Genomic DNA, 26,670 nt, shown 5'->3' on the forward strand with positions numbered 1-26,670 from the left:
CTGGTTGCTATGACGCCGTGCGCTCCCTGCTGCCGCCGCAATACAGTAATACACTGGTATGATCTATACCAGTGTATTACTGTACTGTGCCGGCAGCAGGGAGCGCACGGCGTCATAGCAACCAGTGACGCCGTGCGCTCCTGCTCTCAGGAGGGATCCAGGCCGCGGTTCCACGGCCCGCACACGGCTGTGAAACACGGCCGTGTGCATGGGGCCTAACTGTGTTGGTCACGGCATGTGCGACTTTTCGGGACAGATGTTTGTGTAAGGCCCCTTTCACACGGGCGAGTTTTCCGCGTGGGTGCAATGCGTGAGGTGAACGCATTGCACCCGCACTGAATCCGGACCCATTCATTTCTATGGGGCTGTGCAGATGACCGGTGATTTTCACGCATCACTTGTGCGTTGCGTGAAAATCACAGAATGCTCTATATTGTGCGTTTTCCACGCAACACAGGCCCCATAGAAGTGAATGGGGCTGCGTGAAAATTGCAAGCATCCGCAAGCAAGTGCGGATGCGGTGCGATTTTCATGTATGGTTGCTAAGATGACAGTCTATTCACTGTATTATTTTCCCTTATAACATGGTTATAAGGGAAAATAATAGCATTCTTTAATACAGAATGCTTAGTAGAAGGTCAATTGAGGGTTAAAAAAAAATAAAAAATTACTCACCTCCTCCTCTTGATTGCGTAGTTGCCGATCTCTTATTACTTCTTTAATCATGAGCTGCCGGCTAAAGGACCTGTGGTGACCTCACATCACATGGTCCAATCACACGGTCCATCACTGTGGTGATGGACCGTGTGATTGCACCATGTGATGAGCTCAGTGACGTCACCACAGGTCCTTTGACAGGTCCTGAAGAAAGAACAGGAGATCGGCAGCTACGCGATCAATTGGAGGAGGTGATTTATTTATTTTTTTAACCCTCAATTGACCTTGTACTAAGCATTCTGTATTAACCTCCCTGGCAGTATGATTATGTCAGGAATTTTGTACCAAAAGTGTTTTTTTGCATGAAATTTGGTGTTATGTACTGTAGGCTTGCAATTCTTAGTAATTACTTACTTAAACCTGACCAAACAAGACTTTAGTAGACATCCTAGATGTGATAAAGTTTCAAACACAAAATCATGAATTATAATCTAATAAATAGTATAATTTTATTTAATAATGTAATAAAAATAATGAAATTTGTCAAACACAGAAAATTCAATAAACATCCTGAGTGTGATAAATTTTGAAACATGGGACTGCACAAAGTCCGACTTCACAATCAGGACAATGAAACCTGGTTTCTTTTCGGACTTTCTTTCTATTGCCATCTCTCTTTGAGCAGCAAACCACGCACATCCTGGTAGGTGCTGCCTTTTTTGCGGTTGGCGGGATGAAGTCGATAAAGTGACGACCAGTCAGGCGTTCTGGGTTGACGACGTCAACAGCACGATGTCCAGGTCTGTTCACAGCTACTGATGGCGTCTGGTGGTTGACAAAAATCTGCTCAACCACCTTCCATATAAAGTCAGAATGAACAAGAGGCTGTGTCACTTTTAGTGTTTATATTTTTTTGAATTTCCCGCCCAGTTCCGCCCCCAATGCGCAGCTGCTGCTCGCAGGGAACGGAACCAGGAAGTCAGATGCCGGCCGGCGCACACAGGAGATGACATCGCCGGATCGCCGGCAGAAGGTGAGAGGGGACATCAGCAATGTTACCCCGAGCGTGACTCGGGGTTACCGCCCCTAGCAGCGAAAATTAACCCTGCGTCACGCTCGGGAATACCGCCAAGGAGGTTAAAGAATGCTATTATTTTCCCTTATAACCATGTTATAAGGGAAAATAATTACATCTACACAACACCGGACCCAAACTTGAACTTCAGTGAAGAAGTTTAGGTCTGGGTACCACATTCAGTTTTTTTATCACGGGCGTGCAAAGCGCATTGCACCCGCGCGATAAAAACTGAACAACGTAACGCAATCGCAGTCAATACTGACTGCAATTGCGTACCTACTCGCGCAGATTTGCCGCAATGCACCAGGGACGCATCTGGACCTTATCTGGACACGCTCGTCTGCAAGGGGCCTAAGGCGGGCACGGCACACCTTGAAATATAGTGGCGGCTGGGAACAGAGTACCGCGGGACGGCCGCTGACATCAGGCTGCGGAAGGCCTCAGTGTCCACAAGCCTAAATGGCAAAATTTCCAGGGCTAGTTATTTTGAAAGGTGCACATTTAATGCTATGACCTGTGGGTGGGTGGCTGGGTATTTGCGCTTGCGTTCAAATGCCTGGGGTAATGACATTTGGACGCTGCGCTGGGACAGGGAGGTGGATTTGGTCGCTGATGGTGCTTGCGAAGGTCCAGGTGCAGGGCAGGAGGCATCCTTGCCTGTGCCTTCAACAGGCAATTGGCCAGCACGTACCATAGGGGAAGAGGAGGCAGTGGTGTGACCCGCAGACACAGGTTGAGGACCCAGGCATTCGTCCCACTTTTTACGGTGCTTGGATGTCATGTGGCGGATCATACTGGTGGTGAGGTTGCTAGTGTTCACGCCCGACTAATTTTAGTGTGGCACATGTTGCAAACTACTATTCTTTTGTCGTGATCACTTTCCTCAAAAAGTGCATACTGCGGAACACCTACCCCTTGGCAAGGGAGATTTATGCAAGGGGGTGCTCCGTGGAACAGTTGCGGGCCTGATTGGTGTGGCCCACCTTCTCCCTTTTGCCACCCCACTGCCTTGTCCAGCCTGTTGCGATGCTGCAGATCCTTCCCCCTCTGTATTGCTGTCCTCTCTCAGCTTTCCACCTTCCCAGGCTGGGTCAGTGACCAAATCATCCACCGCCTCCTTTTCCACTTCCTCACTTTGATCATCCTCTTGATTTGTTGACCTAACCACAACCTTAGTGATTGACAACTGTGTCTTATCCTCTTCATCAACCTCTTGAGACATTAATTGCGGTTGACAAATTGGTAACTGTGTATCATCATCATCCACCTCATTAAACACTAATTGCCATTCCCCACCGTCATGTTCTTGTGACTGTGGATGCTCAAGAGGTTGGGAATCAGGGCACAAGATCTCATGTCCCTCTTAAAGTGTTATTGGCGAGAGGGCCAAATCAAGTAATGGCCATGAAAAGAGCTCCTTGGAATTTCCGAGTGTGGGATCACTTATTTGGCCAGACTCTCCATGGTGGGAGGAAGGAGGATCATGGTGAGGAGTCTGTTGACCAGACTCTTGGCTACTGAGATTGGACTTGGTGGAAGACAGGGTGGTGCTTAACCGACTGGAAGCATTATCTGCTGTAATCCAACTGACCACCTGGTCGCACTGATCTGACTTCTAGAGTTTTGTCCTGTGACGCCCTGCATACTGGGACATGAAGCTAGATATCGTGGAGGATTGTTTTTCTCTGGCAGCAGGCACAGTTTCAACACGCCCAGTGCCATGGCTTCTGCGTGCACCATCAGCATCACGGCCACTTCCCCGTCCCTTAATGCTCACCTTCTTCATATTAAATGTTATATGCACGCTTGACACACAACATGTGGCATGGATGTTACAGTTCACAGCAAGCACAGTATATGGAAAAAGTACGTAAAAGTATGGAAAAAGGAAATTAGATTTCACTTATATTTTTCCTATCTCTGGCCCTGACACACAGAAGGTATTGGACAGATGTCACAAGTGACTGCAGACACCCTCTATAGAAAAAGTATTAAAAATGAAGGAAAAAATATAGTAATTTTCACTTATATTTTTCCTATCTCTGGCCCTGACACACAGAAGGTATTGGACAGATGTCACAAGTGACTGCAGACACCCTCTATAGAAAAAGTATTAAAAATGAAGGAAAAAATATAGTAATTTTCACTTATATTTTTCCTATCTCTGGCCCTGACACACAGAAGGTATTGGACAGATGTCACAAGTGACTGCAGACACCCTCTATAGAAAAAGTATTAAAAATGAAGGAAAAAATATAGTAATTTTCACTTATATTTTTCCTATCTCTGGCCCTGACACACAGAAGGTATTGGACAGATGTCACAAGTCACTGCAGACACCCTCTATAGAAAAAGTATTGAAAATGCTGGGGAAAATAAATTGATGGCTATATTATATTGCTGCCAGCCCGCCACCACACACAATAGTTCTTAAAAGGACTTTTGGGTCTTTGAAACGTTTTTCTACTAAATAGATTGCAATTACACTCCCTACACTCTCTGTCCCTTTCTAAGAGCAGCTCTCCTTGACTACAAATGAGCCGAACATGTGTCATCGGGTTCCGGCAAGCCAATCACGGTAATACCAGTAGCCAACATGGCTACTGGCATTACAGTGAGGGCAGTACTTACCTGCACATTTATTGGCTGCATAGCAGCCACGAAACATGTAAGGAGGAGACTCGAGCATGGCGCTCGAGCACATGTGGTACTCGGCCGAGTACCACCATGTGCAGAGCATAGCGATGCTCGAACCGAACAGCAGTTGAGCCGAGCATGCTCGCTCAGCATTAATAATGAACTTGTTAAAACAAATGTAGGATGCGGGTGCCGACGGTGTCACATACCTGGCACCTGGCCTCTATGACAAGGTGCTGCGATCCTCGCCAATTAACCCCTCAGGTGCGGCACCTGAGGAGTAAATTGTCACAGTTTGGCAGATTGCAGCGCCCCGGCATAGAGGCCGGGTGCCAGGTATGTGATACGGCGGAACCCGCATCATACATTTGTATTTGCGGTCCGCAAAACACGGCATGGTCGTGTGAACAAGCCCTAAGGATGAAGAGTACTACTGAATATATTGGACCTGATGTTAAAAAGCAGACAATCCAGGACAGCTAATCAACTTCTCTATTTTCAACCGCACCACAGTGAGTACATATGGCCGATAATGTGGATGGGACAAGTTGAAACATGCAGTATGCCTAGTAACTAACGTACAAAAATAGTTTCTGAACATTTCGGCACAGAAAACGTGCGGACGTGTAAAATTCTATTTGTTACACTATACAGAGGACTATGTTTGTGCCACTTGTAGGTTTATATCCAGTTGTAAGCTTTGATGTTTCCATGTTCACCGTTAGTTTTAGTATTTTCTATTTCCTTATGACAAGTCACAGCTTTCATCCCAGTTTAAAATGAAAAGAGAGAGGTTAAATCTTTCCATCACTGAGCACACACAGTGTGTATTTGTACATTCGTATTGACAAATGGCATTGTAGCATGTGAGGATTGCTGAATATTCTGCAGAAAACAATATAAAAAATGTGTTTACGACAAATGACTGTTTTTTTCATTATGTGCACTTGCACAGGAGTCCTCTTAATGCATTCCATGGCTTGTTTGTGGGCACACAGACGGGAAATAAGGGGGCATACTGACATACTGACATACAAGTTAAAGGGGTTGTCCCTTTTTTTTTTTTTTTATATTGATGACCTATCCTCAAGATAGATCAATATCATATTGGGGAGGGTCCAACACCCGGAACCCACACCAATCAGTGCTGCCTTCTCTGTTTACCTGCTCGCCATTGCAACTACATCTAAGTGGTCCGATTCACTTCAAAAGGACGGCCCCTTTCTGTTCACTTGGATAGGAAGGAGCCGTCCCATTGACGTGAATGGGATGGCGTTGTTGCAATTAGACTGTTCACCTCTGCAGTTGCGACGGCGAGTAGGTAAAAACGAAGAGAAGGCAGCGAGTACAAGTGCTGCCTTTTCTGCAAACAGCTGATGATGGGAGTCTGCAGCCCTCCCCCCGCTGATCTGATATCGATGATAGGTCATCAATATCAAAGAAATCGGATAACCCCTTTAAGTCAGCGGCAGATGTTCTGTACAGGTATTAAGGTACTTATCAGGAGTTGCCGGATTTGACAGATTCTCTTTAAAGGAGACCTACCAGTAGTAGGTGATTAAACTAGAAGGATAATTTGGTGGCAGTAATGTGAATTAGGACTAGTGCGATAGACAAGTGCTCAAGAGAGATCCTGTACCCTTGGACCAAAAAAGGTGCAAAGAACAAATACAAGACTAGCACATAGGGAGTCATTTATCAAACAGAAATACGCCTTTGCTCCTCAATCTGCGACTTCTCCCCACTCACGCCAGGTCTAAAAAAGGGTGTGTGGCATGGGCGCGGATGGGCTGGCCGACCTGTTTCATTCATCATTTTCAACGGTTGTTTTAGGCGTAGAAAAAGGTCTAGATGTAAGGAAGCCAGTACCTTTTCATAACTCCGGCAGAGCCATCGCTAGGTATAGGGGTCTAAAATGCCGGTCTTAATAAATGTGCCCCATGGTTTGCATTTTAGCTCATTTATTAGAATAAATAATTTAATAAAAATACCAAATGAACAACATATTACATAAAAATCATGAATTCATAATATCAAATAAGCATAAAAACAGGTCATTTCAAATAAAATTGATAAAAGTAGATAAAAATAAATAGTCATGTATTGCAACACTCACTCTATCCAGGGAGTTTAGGATGCTATTAACGTAATATCACGCAGGGCCCTTGCACATATCGCTGATTGATATTTAATAAATAATAAGCCATAAGTTCATCTATTTATTTATTATACTCACTTATATAGCGCTGAACTATTCCCCAGCGCTTCACAGACATTAGTATCACGCGGTCCCCAGTGGGGCTCACAATCTAAGGTTCCTATAAGGTTACATTCACACGACAGTGGCAAACGACGTGTGACAGGGATTTTTTTAATGACGGAGTTTGATACTGAAATTCATATTATTATTTGTGCAATTTCAAGAGCAAACATCTCTACTGCGCAGCCGTTAGCTCTCTTGTATATACAGGATGCTGTGACAACCTAAAACTTGAATGTAAGACAAGAAGAGATGGCATTTGAAAATATTCACTGCAAAACAAAGGAGGGCCTTGGGCAAGTGGTATAGACTATGTAACAGTGGGTTGCCAATCATTTCTATCACATACAGTCAATTGAGACTTTATTTTGAAATACTGTCAGCGATCACGCCATCTATTATATCTGCAGTACTACTGGCTTGATGAACTGCAGTGTACCATTATGGATTTGTATTCTAATTTACTACTATAACTATGGGTTTGTTAAGCTAATCCAATTGCCATGGAACCTTTAAAGGAATATTTCTATTGTTGAATAGATGAACTTATGGCATACTCAACGTATTGCTTCCTGGACTTCATGGATATATCTATTCTTGCAATACATGATTATGTATTTTTATCTAACTTTCATCTATTTTTATTTGTAATTACCGTACCGATTTTTGTTTATTTGATATTATTAATGCAATGTATTCTTCATTTTGGGTTTTAAATTGTGCCAAGTTCACACTTCACTTTTTTGGTCAGTTATTCCCATCAGTTATTGTGAGCCAAAAATAGGTTTGGGTCAAAAATACAGAACAGGTGCAAATCTTTCCACTTTACCATAACTACTAAATTAAGCGTATGTCAAGTGCAGATGGTGACGCAACCAACCTTATCTCCAACTTTTCCCCGTTCACTTCAGGTCTAAAATTGTGAGCGTGGCATGGGCGGGGAAGAGGACGGGCCAGCAGGCCGCCTCATTCATCATTTATTACGCCTAAGGCGTAGAAAATGGTCTAAATGTAAGACAGCTCAGAAGCTCTTACATTTAGAACTGGTGCTGGTTGCGCCAAAGTTATGCAGAGGCCTGCGCCTCTTCATAACTCTAATGGATCCTCCGCCAGCTATGGGGCTTTAGTAGAACCGGCGTCTAAAACGCTGGTCTTAATAAATGTGCCCCTATGTGCTAGTCTTGAGTGCCAAAAACATATTTATTCTTTTAAGATGATTAAAGAGGATTTGTTACCAATTTACACTACACAAACTACATGCATTATAAATTTGATCTCCATCTCATTCAAACTCTGCTCTTGTAGTTTAAGAAGGGATCCAAACATCCATGTTCCAGCTGTGCTATCTGTCTGTATTTCTCACATGTCACCGCCAGACTGAAGTTTAAACTAACCTGAATTACAAGCATCTGGATTGGTAATCTGCTGGAATAGGCAAATATTTTGTGAGTCAGTCTGGTAGGTCACAGAATGGGATTCCCAGGCTACCCTTCTTCTATCCGGCCCGCTGCTGTTAAATTGCATAATTAATGCAATGTGGTATATCCTGTGCCACTTGCCTGCTCTAGGTGGAGCTCATAGCTGGTTCTGCCTCCCTCTTTTTGTCTTGCTTGTGCAAGTAGCCTCCTCACCTCTACCTTCTCATGCCCAAGACCGAAGCTGTGATACAGTGAGACCAGACTCCAGTCTCCCTGTGTGTCAGGTAGTATGATTAGTTGTCACAAGGGTGTCACGACCTATCGCTGACCCTGTTGTGCCTGGGGTCAGTAGGTCGCAGTGGGTGGCTACTCGCTTGGTTTCAAGAGATTGCTCCATGACCTAGTGGTGGGAATGGATTCTGGTCCAGGTTTTCCTGCTTAGGTTTGCGATCCTTTTTGTCCCAGTTAAGAATCTGTAGCTTTTCCTTTCAGTTGTTCTCTGTCAGCTGCTCCCAGCTACTATATATTCTCCCTTTCTGTTTCCCCTGTTGCCAGATATAGACCTTCTTTCCAGATCTTCTGTTCTGACCTCTGATGGAGTTAGAGTTGCTGTGGAGCTGTTGGAACTGGAGCTGCCGGATCTCCGGTTCACTCCTGTTTGTTCTCTCCTGTTTGTTGTCTCCCTTCAGGGATTGTTTGTGGTGTTTGTGTTGTTTGTCCTTTCCCTGTTGTTACCCTAGGTGTCAGTGGTGAGGACTAGTGCTCCCATCGCCCTATTCACTACCTAGGGTAAGCCAGGGACACGGCACGTGATCGGTGTACGGGTTAGCAGCCCATCTAGGGCAGCCAGGGCAGCCAGGTGAGTTAGGGGGTCACCACTCCTCACTCTTCCTGGTGAAAGGGTACTCTCCTTTCCTCCCCTCTGTGCCTCACATCTGTTACCTGCCATATCAGATGTAATATTAGTGTTCATTACTCTAAGACTGCCCCCATTTTAGGGAAATAAACGCAGTAAAAAAGGGCATATTGATGTCAGCACTGAGGTCAGGAAATTTCACAAGAAGGTTGCTGCAGACAAAAGGACTCACTCTACACCTCATCTGGACACAAGTCTCCATGACACATGAGTCCTTCATCCAGAAAAAAGATTACTCAATATAATCTGGTTATGTATATTATTGGAAAAGGGTGATATCCAATATATCACCCATGGTGGTGCATAATCTGTTTTTAGGGCCTTAAATGCTAGAGATGAATAGTTGTGAACTTGTGGATACATGTTGTAACAGGCAGGGGTTGTGGACCCACTGCATCAGCTAACCCAGGGATGCTTTGCCTGCGTCCATTCAGCTGTTGCAAAGCTACTATTTCCAGCATGCCCTAATAGCTGTAGACTATCAGGTATGCTGTAAGTTGCAGTTTTGCAACAGCTGGAGGGCCGCAGGTTGGGCATCCCTGAGATAACCAGTTTAGCTTTGGGCTCGCTCTAAGAGCGTTAACCTGGCAGTCCCTGGTTTTCACCCTTTATTACTATTCCACTTGATGGAAGTCCTAATGTAGTTGGCAGCTGACCCACTGGGATCAGAGACACTGGTGCAAAGCATGGAGGGGTTAGGCAATATAGGTAGTCAGACCAAGATCAGGGCAGGCAGCAGAAAAATTTATCCGATAAACAGTCCAAGGTCAGGGCAGGCGCAATGGAGCAATATGAGAAACAAGCAAAGGTCAAGACAGGGGGAGTGAAATCAGAATAATCAGAATCTTGTCAGGCAAGAGTTTGGTACATGGGTAGTCAGACAGAAGATAGCATCTTTACTGGTAAACTAAAGACTACAACCTAAAACTCAGGCATTAGGAGCCATTGGTTGGGGAAGGATTTGTAACTGTGCAAGCTGGCTCTTGAAGAGGTCGAGAATGAGCGCAGATGCCTTTTGGAGCACCTGTGACTGTAGAAAGGAGAAAGGCAGCGGCGGACACAAAGCATCCGTGCAAAATATACTTTTTCCTGGTCCAGTACTGTAAAAAACAGTTCTGATATTCAGGGCTCTAGAAAAGTCCAGTGACATTCAATACGTCTCCTATGATGGTGGTTACCAAGATTTCCTGCAACCCTTGCTTTATATATACACAGTATAACATATAGCGATCCAACAACTAATGTGCTTTCCACTCACACGCACATACTACCCAGCTTTCCTAGAGTCCCATACAACAAATCTGAAAAATTGTCTACAGATGCATCCTCTCCATTACTGCCACATAAATTGTCAGAATTGCCATTCAGGCCCTAGAAAATCTGGGTCACAAATGCTGTTACACTAGCCATGTTGGTTTTCAACCATTTTTTTCTGAAACAGATACAGTTACACGAGTACAAAAGCAACCCCCTCCACCCCACCGTTTGAAAGGACCCTCCCAAAAGTATTTCACTAAGAAAAAAAAAGGTTTTCAAAACGGATCAGGAGAGGTGACAGGTCCTCTTTATTTGATATGTATATTGCTTGTGCTGTACTGCCTGATAAACCTGCCATCTGATCACTATACGGCCATTGTATGGCGATAATATTAGTTTATAAGTGATGGTATAGCAGTAGCTTACACTTGTCCCATTCTAAAAGTGAGTGTTCGCCTGTTCCTGATAGTGTGCTTAGGTTTTTGTATTTTGCACTTTTACCTTGCTGCTTATGTTGTCACCAGTAAATTCCCAGTTAAACCAGGCATGACGCTGTGTATGTGTACGGCTAGCTCATCACCTCTTTGGGATGTTTGCATTATGTCAGACCTGTCAGAGATCAACCCTTTTCACTGTAAATCTTCACTGACTGGTAGCTGACATGGTGTCTCTCCTGTAGATCCGGATTTTCATCTATATTATGGTGTGTACAATTACCTCTTCACACACTGCATGGAACATAGGGTCACTTACTGACACACTGAATTACTGACATACACTGACCAACTGACATTGCACGAAAGAAGCTAACTTCCTAAGGCAGGGGTCAGCAACCATCGGCACTCCAGCAATTCTGAAGCTACAGTTCCCAGCATGCTCCATTCAGAACTCATTCCAGTTCTTAGAAGAACACTAAGGCTCCATTCACACATCCGCAAATGGGTCCGCATCCTTTCCGCAATTTTGCGGAACAGGTGCGGACCCATTCATTCTCTATGGGGACGGAATGGATGCGGAGAGCACACTATGTGCTGTCCGCATCCGCATTTCCAGAGCGCGGCGCCGACCTTCCGGTACGCGGTTCCGTAAAAATATAGAACAGGCCCTCACCCATAATGTTTTTGAGGGTCACCAGCAGGCCCTCAACCATAATGTTTCAGAGGGTCAACTCAACAGCAGACCCTCACCCCTAAATTTTTTAGATTGTCAGCTCGGCAGCAGGCCCTTGCCCACAAATTTATTTAGATGGTCAGCTCAGCAGCAGACCCTCACCCCTAATGTTTTAGATGGTCAGATCAGCAGCAGGCCCTCACCCCTAATGCTTTTGACGGTCACCAGCAGGCCAGCAATCATAATTTTTCAAGGGTGTGTATGATGCCCTCCTTTATGTGTAATAAAGGGTGTATTGTAGTGCCGGTTCCTTGTATTTTTTGGCAGCCCTTTCACTTAGTGCATAGTCTTTATGAGTGTAGGTGTCCCACTACCTGAACAATTGTACCACAATGTGAATGAGACCCTCCTTTATGTGATATACAGGTTGTATCGGAGTGCCTCTTCCTTGTAATTTTTGGCAGCACTTGCACTTTATATACAAGTAAATATACAGGAAAGAATGTTTCCTAACAATTTTTCCTCTAAAATCGATTTTATCAAAATTGTGGCGTACTACTCAAACAACATCGTTCCCAGCAGCGACCTGGGAGTCCAAGATGCATCCAGACATCCTCATGCTGTTCCCGAACCATTTCAGTGGTGTTTCCATCAATTTCTGACCTTTTACTATGAACCAGACACCCTCCCCTCTTCAGAGCAGGGGGTACCTGGTTTAATACTGGGGTTCTCCCATTGAATTCCATTGTGCTCAGTAGAGCACCCGAGCATCCCGATGTGTTCTACTCGAGCACCAGAGAACACGAGCACTTTGATGCTTGATCAGCACTAATTATGAACCAAAACCAGGTGCAGGTCTAAACACAGAACAGGTCCAGATCTTTCCTTATCTCTTTGTAGACTCCACTCCTGGTTTTGACTCACAATCATTGATGGAAATCATGGATCAAAATACTGACGTGTGAATAAGGCCTAACACATGATTTAGGCTACTTTCACACTTGCGTTCGGGGTTCCGCTTGTGAGTTCCGTTTGAAGGCTCTCACAAGCGGCCCCGAACGGATCCGTACTGCCCTAATGCATTCTGAGTGGATAAGGATCCGCTCAGAATGCATCAGTATGGCTCCGTTTCGCCTCCGTTTCGCTCAGCAGGCAGACACCTGAACGCTCCTTGCAGTGTTTTCGTGTCTGCCTGGCCGTGCGGAGCCAAACGGATCCATCCAGACCTACAATGCAAGTCAATGGAGACGGATCCGTTTGACGTTGACACAATATGATGCAATTTAAAACGGATCCGTCCCTTATTGACTTTCAATGCAAAGTCTGGACGGATCCGTCTGACTAACAAATTAGACTTTTTTCTGAAATATAATGCAGACGGATCCGTTCTGAACGGATACCATCGTTTGCATTATAGGTGTGGATCTGTCTGTGCAGACACCATACGGATCGGCTCCTGAACTGCAAGTGTGAAAGTAGCCTAACTGACACTTTGCTGAGAAACAGCATGACACACACACTCAGGCTACTTTCACACTGGCGTTTTGGTTTCCGTTTGTGAGATCCGTTCAGGGATCTCACAAGTGGTCCAAAACCGGTCAGCTTTGCCCTTAATGCAAATGGATAATGAATGAATGGATGAGGATCCGCTCAGAATTCATCAGTTTGGCTCAGTTTGGCTGACGAAACTGAGTTTTCATTGACAAAATATAGCACAATAGAAAACGGATCCGTCCCCCATTGACTTTGTGAACAGATGCATGCGGTTGTATTATCTGAACAGATACATTTGTGCAGATCCATGACGGATCCGCACCAAACTCAAGTGTGAAAGTAGCCTTAAAGATAATACAAACCGATAAGTTCAGAACGGATGCAGACGGTTGTATTATCTAAACGGACCCGTCTGTGCAGAACCATGACGGATCCACACAAAAAGCGAGTGTGAAAGTAGACTTACTTACTAATGCATGGCATGCCAAACACACTTACTGACACACTGGAAGAGAAAATCATGTTATACCCAATAAAAAGATAGAGGTACGCCACAGTAAAATATCAGATATGCTTCAAACAGGGGTGGACTGGGAACTTAAAGTGGCCCTGGAAAAGGAACTAAAAGTGGCCCCATTTTGTAGGAAGGTCCAAATTAATAGAAGGCGGGGTCAACACAAGTAGACGGGGTCAACAATACCATAGAGCAAAATACCATACCAGAAGAACCAAATAACAGTGTAGCACAATATATTACCGCAAAAGCTGTCCCTCTGTGGTGGCCATCAATAGCTACCATCTTCACCTCCTCCGGTTGTCTATGGAATAGGGGGCTTAAGAGGAATTAGGAGGGCATGTGCGGTCGCTGGCCAGGTTCATGAGTACCTAATTTTCACAGCATTAATTACTTAATTAATGAGAGCTCATTATGTACCCGGTCAGCGGCAGAGAGGAGGACATGGGTGCCCCCTGGGGCATCAGCCCACCGGGAAATTTCCCTGTAGGGTCTATGGCCAATCCACCTCTGGCTTCAAAATTGTAAGATCCGTCTCTCTAGTCTCTCGCTTAAACAGATAATAGCAGCCTGGGGTGTCTGTGACTGAAATACAATATTACTGACACATATAAACTGACTGGCACATGCATTTACTTACACTTACTGACATACTCTGACTTAGCGACATGAATGCGTAATGACCTGCACTTTCTAACGTGCACTGACTTAATGATATACGGCATAATGCAAACTGACTTACTGACACACACAATTACAACATGAACACTTACATACATGACTTTGTACTCACACAGAGATACTGACATATGCATATGAAGGTTCTGCATAGTATGACAGTTTAAAAATGAAAACAAAGAAGCAATAGTCAAAGACATTCCCCCGTCAGAAATCCGACAGCTGCACTGACACCATGAACTCAAGACGTACAGTAGTCTGCATTGACTCTCAGGGCTTACAGAGACTTGTAAGAGTCAGGTACAAACATAGCTGAGTATTTACAGAGTCTGGTCTTGGGTCTGAATTTAGTAAGGGGGTAGGTATCTACTTAGTGGGACTAAGGTCTTTACTTAGGGGTGTCTGGTGTACATTAGCTTAGAGGTTTAGGTCTATGGTCTGTATTTTTTTTTACTGAATTTGTTTAATACATTTGTGTTTCTTTTTTATTAAGGCATATATTCTGGGGTATGGAATGGTCTGGGGTCTGTATATTGTTTAGCAGGTCTGGGTTATGGGGTGTGTTTAAGCTGTCAAGTGGAGCGTTTTTTATTTTATTTCTTGGAGGCTCTTGTCTGCATTAGTTTAGGGATTTAGGAGGTCTAGAAGTACAAATGGGCTCTTTATCAATTTAATGGTTTAGGGTCTGTAGTTTATTTAGTTCTGTTTCTGTCTTTTTCATTTAGATGTATGTTCTGGAGGTCTGTTTAAGTTACCTCTTATTCATTTTTTGAGGTGTGATAAGTTCATAGGCACTACTTGTGATTCAGGTTGGTAAGCATGCCATATCCATGCCATTTTAATGTATTGTTTCTCAGATTTTGATTTAATTTCTTTAAATTGGCAAGAGCGAGCTAAAACAAATTAACTTTGCCTCTATTTTGCAGACATCCATTGTCCATGTTTGACCACTCACGGGAGAAATCAGGCCCATGACTATAATTGGCTGACCTTGTGTTTCTCTAGTAAAGACCAAGCACAGCTTACAGGGGGAAACAAACACAGCCATGCACAGTACCTCATACCCATAGTATGGACAATTTTGTGACATCCAATATTTCAAAAGGGTAAAATGACATTAGAACAAAGTGGATATAACTTCCAGCTTGATGTTTTAGAATACACTTACCCATTAGGAAGCTGGAGATGAAAGGGAAGTTTGTGATTCCCAGCTGTAAACATGTGGGTTTCACCTACAAGAAACAATAGAGGTCAATGTGAACTGAATTAAAACACATATATTAATTGAAAAAATATTAGTTTTGACGGCAGGAGCTTTGTACAAATGTGAAAAATCTAAGCAATTACTCCTAAAATGCATCCCAACATCCCACTAAACCTCATGTGACACTCACAAGGTCAAAAAAAAGCCGCAATAATCAGTTTTTTTCTGGTAGTGACTTGAGAGCTGATATGGTCATTACAATCCTGCCATGCAGTACTGACGTCCTGAGAAAGGACAACTACATGGACTTTTTACATTCTCCTCATGCTTGCCGGGTTTTATCCTGCACTTCAAAACCGTACAGATTGTTTAAAAGGCCTCCTATAAAATTGTGAGACATGTAGACTATGTGAGCCCAACTGGGCACAAGGACTGATGTGAGCAGTGATAAACTCTATACGGTGCTTATTAAGATGCCTTTTACTTTGGATACATGATTATTCGATATATAAGTATTTTATTAGGGAAAATAATTCACCAGTGACCACAGTTCCCTCCACGTCATGGACATAATTAGACAACTACATGGCAAGCTCCTTTACCATACTGTTCCTATGTCCTTTTGTGTATAAACATGCATTTCTTAAAATATCGCCCTTTACCATACCTGATGAAGAGAACTGAGTAGGATACGTAAATGCAGCAATGGATTATTACATGCCTACTTCTATGTACGTTGCTAAATAATTGGCTGAACTGGTGAACTGGATGGACACACAAATTCTAACAGTCTATTCAGTAGGACTATCAGCTGTGTATCCACCTGACTTCTCCACAACGCAACTGATGGTCCCAACCCCATTTATAAGGCAAGAAATCCCTCTTATTAAACCTGACAGGGCACACCTGTGAAGTGAAAACCATCAAGAGAATGCCAAGAGTGTGCAAAGCAGTAATCAAAGCAAAAGGTGGCTACTTTGAAGAACCTAGAATATGACATATTTTCAGTTGTTTCACACTTTTTTGTTATGTATATAATTCCACATGTCTTAATTCATAGTTTTGATGCCTTCAGTGTGAATCTACAATTTTTATAGTCATGAAAATAAAGAAAACTCTTTGAATGAGAAGGTGTGTCCAAACTTTTGGTCTGTACTGTATGTCTTTATTTAGCTCTGGAAACTATGTTGCTATATATTATAGACTATAAAAAAGATGGTACATGACTAACAAAGCAATCTCATTCCAAAGGTTTCCTAAAACTGGATGAACAAGTACTGTTATTTATCAGTTGGAAGCATGATAAGTCTATTTAGCAAATTCTTGCATGTTCCTTGCAATAAAGATTCTGGAGCATCTATTCTTATCAGTATGATGTGCCATTCCTTTATTATTCCTTCTAGAAGCTATGAATGAATTGTCTGCAATTTGCCAGTTGGGGGATTTCTCTGCACAGTCTGGTTATTACATGGGGAATCAGGGGCGTAGCTAACAGCTCATGGGCCCTGGTGCAAGAGTTCAGCTTGGGCCCCCCTTCCCTCAGTGCATTGTGTGTCTTCTTATGTGGCACAAGGGTATTTGGGCCCCCTCAGGCTCCTGGGCCCGGTAGCGACTGCTACCTCTGCACCCCCTATAGCTACGCCCCTGTGAGGAATACAAGTACGGTAGTTACTAAAACATCCACATAGAGTCTATCAATTTGATATAGTATTATATCATCAGACAGTCCAATAATATTATTTTGTTCATAATATTATTTTTCACATATAGCATTTATTTATCTGGTACCAATAGGTTTACTGGATGTTATCATTATTTTACACCATATTTAATATATCTCTTAATCAATTTATTATTATAATTATTTTTTATGTCTTGTTGATATTTACTTAATTTATACTACATAAATTATTGTATTATTGTCTTATTTTACATTTTACCCATTTTATTGTATTTATGTATTACAATTATCTTTCCTGTACCTAAAATATCCTTTACTGCATGTGATGATTACTATATATCTTGAAATAGCCAGCACTAGTATTATTTCTTATTGATTATATTGTATCCTACAGTACAATCATATTTATTTATAGTTACAGAAACTTACAATGGATTTTTGTAATCAGTTATCCCGAGCCGGCGAGCTCCTTAAGAAATTCCCTATAGTGCGATAAGAATGGACGAGCCTCCCTCCTCCCAGCAGATTTCACACTCCTCAAGATCTGACGCAGCCTTAGCATGTATGTGGTTGCTAGGAGACGGGGGTGACGTGTGCAGCCGCTCGATCACGTGGCCGGCCGTCTCCTGACGCGGCCACACTCTCCCTGCTGTTGCCAGGTAACGGAGGTCACATGCCGCACAATAGGCCATGTGAGCGGTCTGATCGGCTCACATGACTCTCCCAGGTCCTGCGCCCACTCAGGCATCTCGGAGCCAGTATTTGCATGTATTAATTAAGAAATAGAGATCACACTACTCTGGGGATTGATTCTATTATTGTAGACTTAAAGGGAAACCAGGAAAAATAAAATTTCAGTTTTTGGCACACTATTTTTTGCAAGCTTTGAGAGCTTTCCCAGCACTGCCCACTAACCCACCCTCATCCCGCCCCCTGTGTTTTTGGCGGTTTTTTAAATGTATTTAAATGTATGCAATTTGCTTTTATGTATGCAAGTTATTTGTACCTGAAGAAGGGGTATATCCCTGAAATGCGTTGTACTGCTTGCTCAATAAAAAGAACCCCTAATCTAATCCAACCACTGGGTGGTTTTTGCGCCATAGGACATTCCTATTCTATACTGAACTAAAACAGACATGCCAGGAGAGGTTACAGGTGCTCTTTAAAGCAAGAAACCAAGGAATTATGCAGTGATGGTGACAAAAAAATAATAATAAGGAAAAAAACACAATACAACAGCACTCTGCAAACACAAATAACATACAATAATGCCATAATTATAGAAACTATTCTGGTGCTAATTCTACGCTTATTTAGCAAATTTGAGATGCTTGGCAAATACATTTTGTACAAAATTATTTGGGCCCGTCTGCCAAATGTCAAGGCGATCTCTATAGGACAGGTTGAAGGCAAGAGTTGAGCGGCACTCCTCATTTAATATGGATGGTGCTCAGTGGTAAGAGTGGTAAGTATAATACCAATGTTGATAGGAAGACCACGGCACTCAAGAAAGAATGTTGCATAAATATCTTATTTATTTTCTTATATTTTGTTATATATATATTTATTTTTATTTTTCTCTCTATCATCACCATGAACCTTTCCTCAGCCGAGGTCGCTGAATCAGCCATGACATTACACATTGCCTATTTGTATATTTGTCTGATTGACCTATGTAATACTATCATCTGTGGTAGATGTATTGATCTGTCTATACCCATCTACCACTCTATGAATCGTGTACCTTTGATGACAATCATGCCTCTTCTACTGTAACCATATACTAGTACAATCATGTGACATGTAATATATTTTTTATTTACCATATGTAATACTTGAACCCTATGATATGCCACTTTGTTCTTTTTCTATATGTTAGGCCGTGAACAAGTTCTTGGATAAGACTGAAACGTTGGTCAGTATACTACTATGAATTGAATTTTTTTCCGGATGGCTTTATAGGACAGGAACCTAACACTAAATACTATCTGTTATGTGCCATACTGGCCACCATAAAATTCAGGGAGTGCAGGTTCCACATGTATGCTGGGTCCACTCTTTTACCATTTTTGGTACCATAACGGCCTCTATTAAATCCAGGGAATGCAGGTACCATTGTCCATTGTGCATGTTGCATTGTGTTTTTTATCTTCGTGTTTCTAGCCATGCTGGTGTGCACCTGTACATTAAGACTGACACAGTTGGACAAGAAAATAAGGTTATGACTGATGGAATGGAGTCCATAAAGGGATATTCACATAATTTTTCTGGCATATCATCAGGACACATTCACAGATAAGGCTGAGTTGCCACTTCAGTCATTTGGTCAGGGATTTCCATCAGTGATTGTGAGCCAAAACCAGGGGCAGGTCAAAAACACAGAATAGCAGCAAATCTTACCATTATACCTTATGTGCTCATGTACAAGAGCGTATGTGTGCCCCGCAGATAGCGGTCCGCAGTGCACGGGTACTGACTGACTGAGTGCCATTTGCGGATGCAGACCCATTCACTTAAACGCCGGGCATCCTTTATACAGCCTTTAAGGACACCCCACAGAGCAGACCCCTACAGATGAGCTAATTGCTCAAAATTCGAGTCTGGAGGAAGTCAGGGTCAGAATACCAGGAGAGCAGCAAAGTACACAAGGAGCAGGCAGGGGATCGTCAGGAATTCAGCAGGAGGTCAGTACGCCAGGAAAGACAAAGCCGCAGGTGGAACCTTAACAGGCAATCTGTGGCCAGCAGACTGCCTGTTTAACTAGGGAGAAACCAATGAAGAGAGAGCTCATATTACCAAAAATATATAAATTTTATTACAATATGTTAAAATAACAGAAAAAGAAAGAAAGTGGATTAATGCATGAGATGCCGTGAAGCAAGGTGATGAGAGCGGAGGCACGCCGAAACGCGCGTTGGGGTAGCGCCACCCTGGGTCTCTTTGCACACGGTTCATTCAGGTGAGCTCTGGTCCCCCCTGCCCCCCGCTGGTTGTGTGGTCATCTGTGTCCACCTGCACCTTGCCCTTCATGCCACAAACTTCTACCTTATGCGTTTGCAATTGTTCCCAGTGGGGGTGCAGGAGCTGACCCTGCTCTACCTGATATTTTATGGTTTTTTCATCTATCCATTTATTTCATGGGTTGGGCACTGTACCCAAGATTCTTCTTTCCCATGTTAGACATGATTGTACATTCGATTTCTTTATGTTCATATCCGTGTGTTTTTCCTCCCAGGGTGGCGCTCTGTTTTCTCCGCTCTCATCACCTTGCTTCACGGCATCTCATGCATTAATCCACTTTCTTTCTTTTTCTGTTATTTTAACATATTGTAATAAAATTTATATATTTTTGGTAATATGAGCTCTCTCTTCATTGGTTTCTGCTATTTCACTCGGGAGCTTCTACCGAGTTATACTTTAGGCGTATCCCCTGTGGCTACCAAGGGTGGGCACTGTTCCTTACCCGCCCTGGGGATACCCTGGGTCATTTTTGTTTATCTGTTTAACTAGGGAGCCAGACTACACAGCCGAGCGCCGAGTTATCAGCTCGGCGCTCAGCCCTAAAACCATTCCCATGAATGCGCATAGAGGCGTGGGGGGCGTGCATAGTATTGTCAGGAGCGCGGGCGACGCTGGACACGCTGATGATGCGTGCACGCTCCGGACATGCCCGCCTCCTAGACCGCGCCGTCACACTGAGGTCTCATAAGACTCACATATTTTTCTCCTGTGTCTCACTTTTTTCCATTCATTTTCTTTCTCTCTGACTTGAACACTGGCTGGATATCAGCACTGTTCAGTCACTGCCTTCGCTGGATGTGCACTTGTCTACTCACTTACCCAGCTAGCATCATGCCACAACTCTGTGCTGGATGACTTTGCTGGTTCATGTGCCTTTGCACTCCTCACTCAGACCACTGGCTGTGCAACACTGACTTCTGGTGAGAAACAGGAAACCGAACCTTGAGCACTCCCTAGACCCAGGGTGGATCACACGGTCTAATCCTCAGCAAGCCCAATTGGAGGTCGGAACAGTCACCAGTCTTCTTATCAGCTATACCTCTGATCAAACTAGGCTGGCATCTTCCAATACAGCACAATAAAACTTGTCTATCAATATGGATGAAATACAATTTCCAACATATTTGGTGGTACCTTTTCAGGGACAAGAGAATGCCACCATACTATAAGAACCAGGACAACCCAAAATACCTCCATACCGTAAGCATATTTTGGTCACCAGATCTACACAGGCAATCTACAGAGGATTATCACACTGCAGACTATACAAAAAATCTGATAGACTGGAATATGCAACTGGCGCCTCCCCCTAGTGCTCTCTATATAACTCGACCCAGGTATAGGAATGCCGAGTGGTATAGGGCCGGCCTAAAATGTCCCTTCATATGTGTCACGGTGCTCCTACCTGAATACAGCTAGACCCCAGGTGTTGGCTCCGAAGAAATAAATAGGGGTAATAATTGACCTTGTAGGTAGGTGAATAGCAGCTTTACTTTGCATAAACGTTCTCCAAAACGGTTTACAGACCATGGCTTGGTCCCAGCAGGCTTTAGCTTTAAAACTGGAAGGCAAACTCGACTCTGCTACATCTGTTTCTTTCTGGCCCTGCTGTACTGACAGGCTGACTGTATGACTGTGCTGGTTCCTGTATGCTGCACTTCTCTATTTGTATGGTCTGTCTCTACATTAGGCCAGGGAACTTTCCTCCTGGCTCCTGAAGCGCTAAGCTTTGGCCTCCATGGCCAGCAGAGCTGAGGGTGCTCTGGCTGGCTTGGGCAAGTCCAGCAGAGACGTGCCCTGCACACCTTGCCTTAGCAGGGGGTAATCTAGACTAACTCTCACTAATCCCCACTCTTCCTGCATGGAATGGGACTCACCCATTTCTCCACAGAGGGGGCTTAGAATGGAATGGAAAGTTCCATTCTATCTAACTGCAACTCTGCCATGTTTGCTGCCACCTGCTGGTGACCCAGGCACATTACATATAAAACAGTTGCAAACATTAGAAATGCACAGTGTGGTGAACCTGGAACAGAATGCATAGATGACATTAATGTTAGCAGACACATATAGAAGCCAGGTGCAGGAGTCCATGACCAGTCTGGGGTGTTACAAATGCATAACAGAGATATGTCCGCTGTCCTGACATGTCTCTATAAGTGAAGACTTGTATTCACCATAAAATCATTTTGGAACAGCCTTCTCTTTTTTTAAACTGTGTGTTGTGTCATTCTTCCAGAAATGTATGAATAGGTTTTGCAATGCAGGTTTCGGTCCTGTCACACGTGCAGGTGAAGCATATAGCCTCAATGTGCTTCACTTCTACAGTCAGCATGGAGGAAAACCATACTCTGGTGCAATGACTGCATGAACAATCCTTCTGGTATGTGTATATGTTAAACATATGACAAAAACATGACGTGAACCCAGCCTACGCCATATAATATGCAAACTAAAAGGCCTACGTGTTGCAAAGTAATCATTCATCCTGACACCCACATTTGACCAGAAATCCAGGGAGAGCAGCAGGAAATGCCAGCAGAATGCTTGGGTGTATAGGGAGAGGCATTACCAGTAGAAGGAGGGAGGTGCTCATGTCGCTCTACAGAGCACTAGTGAGACCTCATCTGGAGTATTGTGCGCAGTACTGGAGACCATATCTCCAGAAGGATATTGATACTTTGGAGAGAGTTCAGAGAAGAGCTACTAAACTGGTACATGGATTGCAGGATAAAACTTACTAGGAAAGATTAAAGGACCTTAACATGTATAGCTTGGAAGAAAGACGAGACAGAGGGGATATGATAGAAACTACTAAATACATAAAGGGAATCAACAAGGTAAAAGAGGAGAGAATAAAAGAAAAACTGCTACAAGAGGACATAGTTTTAAATTAGAGGGGCAAAGGTTTAAAAATAATATCAGGAAGTATTACTTTACTGAGAGAGTAGTGGATGCATGGAATAGCCTTCCTGCAGAAGTGGTAGCTGCAAATACAGTGGAGGAGTTTAAGCATGCATGGGATAGGCATAAGGCTATCCTTCATATAAGATAGGGCCAGGGGCTATTCATAGTATTCAGTATATTGGGCAGACTAGATGGGCCAAATGGTTCTTATCTGCCGACACATTCTATGTTTCTATGAGATGTTCTTATTTACTTATCAAATCAACCAGACATAGGCACTCTAATACTTATCCATATGCCAAGGCCCTTACACTCGTTTTTATAGACAGCCAAGGCCAAAGCTGTATACATCTAGATGCAAAAATCCATGCACTTGACTCACTGTATATAGCGCTGACATATTCCACAGCACTTTACAGACATTATCATTGCTTGCTGTCTCCAGAGGAGCTCACCATCTAAGTTTCCTATCTGTGGGAGGAAACCGGAGTACCCGGAGGAAACCCACACAAACACAGGGAGAACGAACAAACTCCATGCAGATGTCTTTGGTCAGTGCTGCAAGAGACCAGTGCTGACCACCAAGGCACCGTCCTGCCTACCTACACGAACCTAGATAAACCTGCTATTTTGTAGTATTCTTCTGTCAATCCACGTCGTTCTCTTTAACCCCATCATGCCCAATCATGATATTCCCCTTTACTATGACTTCTCCAGACAATACACCTCTCCTCTTTGTGCTCTTTCCCCAGTCAATAAATCTGACCACCTTTTGCGCCTACGGCCACTTCACTTCCCTCTGCCCACCCTTCCTACCCATCTTGGGCAATGCATACTATAGCTTACACAGGGCAGGCAGCTCTGTTGCAGTCAGTAGCAGCCCATGCGGAGCAAGAACTACAGCAGCAATGGATGTACTCAGCTTAGCTGCTGGCTGGTCACATCTGCTGATGATCCGTATTGCTGATAACATAATAGGACATATGTGGACAGGCACATACTGACATCCTCTCACACAAGTTTCTCTTACATCATCAACTGGAGTACAACACATGCAGTAGCCAGGGCTGAAAGAGCAGTTATGTGAGATCGTTAAGTGTTAGTAACATAGTAATATAGTTTATAAGGCTGAAAAAAAACACATCTGTCCATCTAGTTCAGCCTGTCATCCTGCCAGTTGATCCAGAGGAAGACAAAAAGTTAGATAGCATCAGGACAAGGTCAGGTAGCCCACTGTTTGATCCACAAGACTGGCCAGTATGGTATATTGCCAGTCCTTGCCTGCTTGTATCAGTAAGTATGGCCCTTTTCAGTGAATAGCATTAGCATAAGCCATTACACCATGGTCGGTGGGAGTCTGACCTTTAGACTACCATTGACCCAAAGAATGTAGGGATTGAGGACCTTCAAATGAATAGGGCTGTGTTGTAGCTGAGCAGCGGAAAACTATGAAGAAGCGGTAGCGTAATGGTTCCTACTTTCAGAGGATAGTTGGGGGTACTAGAAGTCAGACCTCCACCGATTTGAAAGAGATAGCGTAGCCTAACAATATGAAATTACTTCTAATGGTGGGAAAACCAAACTTGTCTCCACCTTCTATCAAAGAGGACCTGTCACCACCCCTGACCTTTCTGCTTTAGTAAATTATTGTATTACACATGAAATGACAGTTCTGGAACATTTATTATGACTCTATATTTGCTATTCTTCTTCTATTCTAGAAGTTTATGGCTAAAAGTACAGGTGGGTGTTACCAGTAGGTGGTGTGTCCTTACACAGTCTAGCATTGTCCAATCAGTGCTGCTAGTGACAGACTGCATAGGGACACCCCAGCAGCTGCTAACACTCATCAGCACCTTTTTCCATAAACTTCTATCAGGAATAAGAGAAGAATAGCACAACACAGACTGTTAAAAAATTATTCTCCACAATTGTTATTACATGCGAAACGCAAATAGCAACTAAAACAGACAAGTCAAGAGAGACGACAGGTCCTCTTCAAATATGAAAATGTTAATAAAAGGAACAAAAAATGATAAAGAAGTGAAAAAATATGTCCTCTGGTCTTATTTCAGGTCCCTCATGCTGAACACATAATACTATGATGACCACAATGCTAAATGACTAATTTAAATGTTGACTTAGTTACTTTGTTAGCTAAAAGATATGCTGCCCAGGACAACGACTGATAAACCTAGCGGTAATATACAAGTGTGCTTATCAGTATTCATACGGTAGAAAGCCATTCCAGGCAGTACAGCTATATGATATAAAAGTACGAGGAAATGGACATGACATACACTGCATTTGGAAAGTCGTCAGACCCATTTATTTTTCAAATTTTTGCTATGTTGTGGCCTTGTGGTACAATAAAAAAAAATAAAAAAAAATAAAGTTTGTCCCCATCATTCTGCCCTTAATACCCCATAATGAGAAAGTGAAAACAGAATGTTTGAAATCTTTGCTAATTTATTGAAAAGGAAAACTAAAATATCACATTGACATAAGAATTCAGACCTATCCCTTTACTCACTATTTAGTTGAATCACTTTCGGCAGCGATTACAGCCTCCAGTCTTCTGGAGTATGATGCCACAAGGTTTTCACACCTGGATTTGGGGATTTTCTGCTATTCTTCTTTGCAGATCTGCCCAAGATGTGTCAGGTTGGATGGGGACGGTCGGTAGATAGCCATTTTCAGGGCTCTGGTTGGGCCACTCATGGACATTTACAGAGTTGTCCCCAAGCCACTCCTGTGTCTTGGCTGCGAGCTTTGGGTCACTGTTTTGTTAGAAGGTGAACCTTAAGCCCAGTCTGAGGTCGAGAGCACTCTGGATCAGGTTTTAATTCAGAATATCTTGGCTGTTTGCTCAATTCAGCTTTTCCTTAACCCTGACCAGTCTCTCTGTTCCACATGCTGAAAAACACCCCGACAGGATAACGCTGTCACCAACATCATGCTTTACTGTAGGGATGGTATTTGGCAGGTTATGTGTAGTGCCTGGTTTCTTCCAAACATGAAACATGGTATTTAGGCCAAAAAGGTTAAATCTTGATTTCATCAGGCCAGAGAATCTTGTTTCTCACAGTCAGAGATTCCTTTAGGTGCTTTTTTGGAAACTCCAGGTGGGTTTTCATGTGTCTTTTACTGAGGAAACTCTGCCATATAGCCTAGATTGGTGAAGTGCTGCAGTGATTGTTGACCTTCTGGATATTTCTCCCTCTGCAAACTGAATCATTGAAGCTCAGTCAGAGTGACCACTGGGTGTGGTCACCCCTCTTACCAAAGCCCTTCTCTCCTGAATAGTTTGGTGGGGTGGTCACCTCTAGGAAAAGTCCTGGTTGTTCCAAACTTCTTCCAATAAAGAATTATGGAAGCCACTGTGCTCGTGGGAACTTTTAGTGCAGCAGACATTTTTTGTACCCCTCTCTAGATCTGTGCCTACACACAATCCTGTCTCTGAGCTCTACAAGTAGTCCTGCTCTTGGCTTGGTTTTTGCTCTGATATACATTATCAGCTGTGATACCTTATATAGACAGGGGTGCGTCTTTCCAAATCATGTTCAATCCACTGAATTTAACTAAGGTGGACACCAATCAAGGTGTACAAACATTTCAAAGATGATAAAGAGAAATTAGAGGCCCCCAGAGCCAAATGTCAAGAATCTAAATACTTATGTTGATTCAAAATTTTAGTTTAACCCCTTAGGGACCCTCACCGTACATGTATGGCGCTGGTGGACGTGACTTAAGGACCAGTGCCATACATGTACGGCGGGATGATCGTGCGGGTGCAGGAGCTGCGTCTGTCTGATCAGCGGCAATGACTGCCGGGCCC

At 43.4% G+C, this 26,670-nt stretch overlaps 1 protein-coding gene across 2 annotated transcripts in view; it reads right to left on the reverse strand.

Annotated features, from left to right (window-relative positions):
• Positions 1–26,670, reverse strand: part of ARRDC4 (arrestin domain containing 4) — a 71,685-nt gene that overhangs the window by 22,100 nt on the left and 22,915 nt on the right. For both annotated transcript variants that reach the window (XM_044279435.1, XM_044279436.1), the window contains one exon: positions 15,188–15,251. In XM_044279435.1, the coding sequence (XP_044135370.1) occupies positions 15,188–15,251 (64 nt within the window). The remainder of the gene's footprint in view (positions 1–15,187; positions 15,252–26,670) is intronic.

The sequence above is a fragment of the Bufo gargarizans genome, chromosome 2, assembly GCF_014858855.1.
Source record: "Bufo gargarizans isolate SCDJY-AF-19 chromosome 2, ASM1485885v1, whole genome shotgun sequence".
Classification (NCBI taxonomy): Eukaryota; Metazoa; Chordata; class Amphibia; order Anura; family Bufonidae; genus Bufo; species Bufo gargarizans.